This window comes from Lepidochelys olivacea (assembly GCF_965140295.1).
Source record: "Lepidochelys olivacea isolate rLepOli2 genome assembly, chromosome: 8".
Taxonomy (NCBI): Eukaryota; Metazoa; Chordata; order Testudines; family Cheloniidae; genus Lepidochelys; species Lepidochelys olivacea.
Genome location: NC_140418.1, coordinates 15,149,001 through 15,155,000, shown reverse-complemented (window position 1 = coordinate 15,155,000; position 6,000 = coordinate 15,149,001). Strand labels below are relative to the sequence as shown.

The 6,000-nt window shown below is 45.2% G+C and overlaps 1 protein-coding gene across 1 annotated transcript in view; it reads right to left on the bottom strand.

Moving 5' to 3' along the window:
- Positions 1-6,000, bottom strand: part of SLC22A4 (solute carrier family 22 member 4) — a 54,733-nt gene that overhangs the window by 7,145 nt on the left and 41,588 nt on the right. The window contains exon 9 of the mRNA XM_084637420.1: positions 1,292-1,427. Within this exon, the coding sequence (XP_084493546.1) occupies positions 1,292-1,427 (136 nt within the window). The remainder of the gene's footprint in view (positions 1-1,291; positions 1,428-6,000) is intronic.

Genomic DNA, 6,000 nt, shown 5'->3' with positions numbered 1-6,000 from the left:
CCAACCTCTTATTCCAAACCCTGCCTCAAAACAGACTTCAATTAAAAAAAAAAAAAAAAAAAAAGCTGGTATCCACCTATCTTAAAAAAATCATCTCAGACAAAACCTTCCTCCTGGGACATTCTGGGTTGTTCATCTATTTAAGCAAAAGTACCCCAGCAGGGGACCACATTTACTTCCGTGTCTTGTACACCAGGAGACCCCCCCCAACATGCTATGAAAACTCCCCAGCCTGCCTGTTCCACAACAACTCTTTCTGTATTTCCAGTAGATTAAAAGCCAGGGCTGGCATTAGGGGGTAGCAAGCAGGGCAATTGCCCAGAGCCCCACACTACAGCAGGCCCTCAAAGCTAATTTGTTTGAGCTTCGGCTTCAGCCCAAGGCTGCGGGGCTCGGGCTTCAGCCCCAAGCCCCAGTGAGTCTAACACTGGCTCTACTCTCTGGTTTATTTTGGCAGACCCCCTAAAACCTGCTTGTGGCCCCGCAGTGGGCCCTGGACCCCTGGTTGAGAACCGCTGTTGTATAGCACCTGACACACTGGTTGTGCTTCCATAATGAATATTAACCCCACAGCTCAGGCATTCCTGGCTTTGAGTTCAATCCACTGGGCCGTGCTGCCCTCAACATACAAGAGAAAGTTTGGTCTGTTAAACGCTCTGTGTACTAAGCCCACTAATAACAGTGAAGACCTCTAATGTACTGGAGCCATTCAGGATAACATTTCAAGAGAGGACTCTGATTTCTGAGTGCTTATCTCAAAACACTGTTGGTGTTGTTTCCAAAACGTCTGAGCACACACACACACACACGGATTTCAGTTGGGAGTCACGGTTGCTCAGCAATTCTGAAAAATCAGTCCCAATGTGTATCAAGTCAGGCACTAAAAATCAGAGGCCACTTCTGAAAGGTTTGGTCTATTGCAGCAGTTCTCAAACTGTGGGTCAGGACCCCAAAGTGGGTCACCACCCCATTTTAATGGGGTCGCCAGGGCTGAATTAGACTTGCTGGGGCCCAAGTCCCACCGCCCCGGGGCCAAAGCTGAAGCCTGAGAACTTCAGCCCGAGAACTTCAGCCCTGGGCAGCTGGGGCTCTGGGGCTTCGGTCCTTTCTCCTGGCATCATGTAGCAAGTTTTGTTGTCAGAAGGGGGTCGCAGTGCAATGAAGTTTGAGAACCCCTGGTCTATTGGAACAGACCTGTAAAATACTCATTTGTTGAGTGTAATGAGGAGATGATATTGAATTGGTTGTGGCTGTATGTTTCAGATCTATGGAGTGAATGAAATCCACTTACCCTTTTACTCTTAGCATCTGGTCAAAGGTCTCAGGGAGAGGATTTCCAAAGCTTTCTGGGAGAAACAGGGTAAGGATCCCTATCAGCACAGTCAGGCTTCCCATGAGAATGTAAGGCAGGAATCGGTCATAGGCACCTGGCAGAACACAGGACATGGCAACATTAGTTATACACCAACCATCACAACGAGCTCATAGATGGAATAAATATTCAGGACACCACTATATTGTATAATTCACTTTGCATAATTTGTTAACCAATATTTCCACCTAGAAGTCAGCACAAGTGAATCCCAAACTGGAGTTACTTATGTACCTGCCAATCCTATCCAAAGGGTTTTTCAATTAAAAATATGCCAAACTGTAATAGGGGATGATCACATCGCATAAGGTGTTGCCAATTACTACTCTGGCACGAATTGTGTACCATTTAACAGCTCCTACATGTTGCTTCTTCCATGTAGGATAACAAATGTCTTGGCGAGATAAACACAATTGTACCACTGCTGGAGGAAGTGAGCCTTCAGTCGTTGTTTTTATTTGGACTCAAATCTTAGCCTCACAATAAAACTTAATTAAATACAAATTAAACTTCCTCCACTAACAGCACATTTACAAAAACTTGATTAGAAGTGGGGAAAGCAACAGGCCTGCTGTGACAGACGGTGCCCTTGGTCTAGGCAGAATCAGGTTTGGGACTGGAAAGTTACTAGTATTGCCAGAAGCCTTACAATTGTGCACAAGTGTATGGTCAGGATGCAAAATCTGCAAACCACAATAGCACAGAACATTAGAGATCTTTCAGAAAAGGTGCAAACCAAGGAACCAGAGAGTATCTTATGTAGAATACATGTATTCTGGACACGACAATATTATTTCGGATTGAAGTTATACCTGTAGACTTTATGATGTAGAGAACAAAGCTAGGATTAACCACCAAAGATCTTTGATATATCAGAGGGAGCCAAAGTTTGTGCTTTGATCTCCATCTTCATTCAATAACTGGCTAAACTATATGGTCCTAACTTGGCTGAAGCAAATATCAACAGCTCACAGCATTCTCCTAAAACTTTCCTTTTCCTATTTTAAATGTGTGACTTCCTCCATTAGTGTGCCAAGGTCCTGAAAGCAGGCCCATCGGACATTGAATACAAAATATGAGAAAAATCACATTTTTTCCTTACTATTTGAATAACCTCTGCATTATTATTTATGATTATTTGCATTGCATTAACATTCAAGGATCCCAAGCAGGATCAAGGCCACACTGCCTTATGTGCTGAACAAACACAGAGAGATTGAAATAGAGGGAACCTTTTTTATTACAAAGAACAAACAGAAATCCTGGCCACAAGCTATTAGTTTTGTGACTGTAATAGCTGTGAAAACTTTAGATGAGAGAATCACATGGTGTTAAATGATTTGAAAATTTTTCCATGTTTAAACACATAGATGACACAGTATACGTGCAGTTCTCCTCTCACTTTCTCTATCATCATAAATCAGGATTAATTCCCTTAAAGTAAATGGAGTTACATTGGTTTAAAAGCCATAATGTTTATACGTGAGAACATAGAGCAATAGAAAATTTATTATAGGACCAGCTGGGTCATCTGATAATTCCCATGGCAAGATCCTGTTTTTCGTTGTTTATAGCTTTGCCAAAACGTAACCTTCCATGCTGAAGTGTCTGCTCAGGCTGAATTATTCATTATTATTATTTTAACGTTTCACCAAAGATGGTTCAGCTATTTCAGAGATTAGGGAAACATAAGTTGTTTTGCCCTTGTTAAAAAGGTTAATGCAATTGTTTTGTTAGGAACCTTTGCCATCTGTGAGGGGCGGTGGAGGGGGAAAAGATGAGAAGAGAGAGTGTGGTCATCCTCATGTCCAGAACATGCCTTTTGCCATCCCAGCAAATAACCACCCAAATTTGGCCTAGTTATAAGCCTCTGGAAAACACCTGCAGGTTACATATGCTCAGTGGAGTCTTGCTAGAAGCAGCTAAACCTCTGAAGATTCTGTCCTCCCTCAGTATGCTCGAGACTCTGTCAGCTCCTACCTGTGACAGACTGCATGTGGTCCATCCCCGCAGAGCAGATGAGCACGTTCCAACCCAGGGCTACAGTTGCTGAAAAGAATTTGCCCTGTAATGGCTGCTCATAGTTAGAGTGGGGCCAGGTGTTGGTACTGAGAGCAGGGAGCCTGTCTCTCCTGTGCTCTCAAGAACTCCCCTGCTGGCACTCAGACAGTGTGGAGGAGGAAGCTGTCTGACTGGAATGCATAGGGGACAAAAGCAGGATAGAGGAAAAGGGAAAGGAGAAGACTTGGACAAGGCATCTGCTGAGATTGGGCCTGTGCAAGGAGACTGGAACTGGAAGCTGGGGAAGGGAGACTGGTACTAGTTGGGCAAGGAGACTTGGACTGGGAACTGCGCGGTACGAGGGGGTGATACTGGGAGCCAAGGGGGAAAGCAGGGGAGGAGGACACAGATTGGGTGAGGAGCTGGGGGGAAGAGTGGAACTGGAACAGGGAGCCGGGAAGGTCGGGGGAGGCAGAGACTGGATGAGGAGTCCATGGAGGGAGACTGGGAGTCAGTGGGATGGGAGGGGAGAGACAGATTGGAAAGGGGATATCACACAGAGGCCCATTGGTGCCAATTGGCAAAGGGGTCACTGTTCCGTACAAGCAACTCGTCTCAGACAAGACAAACTCATTACATCTAACACATTGGCTTCATGATAGTTATCCATAAAGGGTAGCATGTGAGGTCTCTGCTGAAAGCTTGTAACTTATCAATACATGCACGTATGGGTAACCGTTAAGGAATAATGTTACTATATTTAAAATTATACCCTTATGGTCTTGAAGTGAAAGTGAGTCACCAGGGAATGGTGCTGGCCCATTCAAGCGGGAGAAAGCTCTCACCTCCCTCTGGCTAGCTGATTACATAATGTTTTGCTCAGTGGTTTATCTTTGCACCAACCCAGAAAAATTAAACATCAAAACCACTTGGAAGTGAGAAGGAAAGACAGGGGAGTGAGGGAGCGCCCTGTCTGTGAATAAAGACTGATTCAGTATATCACAGGGTGGAGAAAGACATTCTACATCCGTCCACTGAGGAGGTACCTGGATGAGTGGAGGTGCTTTGTGAAAAACTGGGTCCTAGCTCCTTGGGATTAGCCAGCGCTGCAAAAGACTGAATTTTGGAGTGAGAATCTACTTTATTAGCTAGGACAGGTAACTACGAATAAGGGCAGGCCCTACTTCATGTTTTATAATTTTGTCTCATATGTAACCATTTGTTTCCCTCACTCCACTTGTTTCTGTTTAAGAAAAAAAAAGAGATTCAAATAAATTATCTTTTGTGTTACTACCATTGAACAAATGCTGTGTGTGTGATACAGGAGCCATGGGCTAAGTGAAAACTAGTAAACTGGGAAACACTGTTCCAGATGATCTGGGATTTCTGTGGATATCCAGTGATTAGGGGCTGGACTCCCCAAGGGGGGAACTTGAGGGATGCAGTGCATCTACTGTCAGTCTGCAGGGCAAAGGCAGGGCTGGTGTAGCGCAGAGGAGAGCACTCATGTGCCTGACACGCTGGTTGTGTTAGGGAGCTAATATTCGACTGGCACAGGCACTGGAGAAAGCTGGCAACAAGGTGACTCACAGCCCTGCGTGCCCTGAGAAGCCGAACTGGGACTGACTGAGCAAGGAGACTCTGACTGGCTGGGAGGGGCGGGGGTGACTATGACTGGGTGGGCAAGGAAACTGGGACGGGGTGAGACACCTGAGGAGTACGGACAGCGACTGGGTGGGGCTAAAGAATGGGACTGGGACACGGAGCTAGGAGTAGTGAAGAGACCAACTGGGACAGGTTGGAAGGGATAGGGCAGGAGGGGGGTCAAGCTTGGGGGAAAATGTGCACAAGGATCCATATCTATTTCATTCCTGTTCAGAATCTGGAATGGAAACCAAGATTCCGGAGTCTCACCATTTCTCTGCTCCCTGTGAAATCCACTGGCAAAGTGCGTGAGTCTCATCCCCTACTACTGCTGGTCCACGTAGGGAATCACAAGCTACTTTAGCTATCTGTTACTCTATTAGCTCAAGTGGCAGAGGCCTGTGAAATAGATCTAAAAGTTCCTACGCTGCTGATGAACCAGGGGGTGTCAATATGATGCCACTTAATGGAATTTCTATTATTTCCATTTGCTTTTTTAAAACCAAAGAAGTCGCAAACAAAAAGTTACATTAAAAACCACCAGGGTTGCAAGTCAAGCACTCAAAAGTGCCAAAATTAAGTCTGTGCAACTCAACCCTCTTGTGCATAAGCGTTAGGGTACAGTCTTTAATTATTTGATCACATACCATTTTTTCTGCAGGACCCATCTCATTCAGGATGGGCCTGTTCTGGGGATGAATCCGGGTTCTGTAGTGAAGGAGGCTTATCTGTTAGGACCCCTGCTTCATTTGTTGCAGAACTTGGAAGGGGTGTAGTGAATGAGGCAGCAGATTGTAGGAAGAGACAGCATGTTGTCTCATATCTAAGGCAACGGAATGCTGCTCTGAAGAAGTGGATTCTATCCTTGGCTCTGACACAGTTTCTCTATGTAAGGCTAGTTAAATCATTTAGACCAAACTTTTCAGAGGCGGTCTCTCATCGCTTCACTTAAGACCCTGGGATCTGATATATAGGCGTCCTGA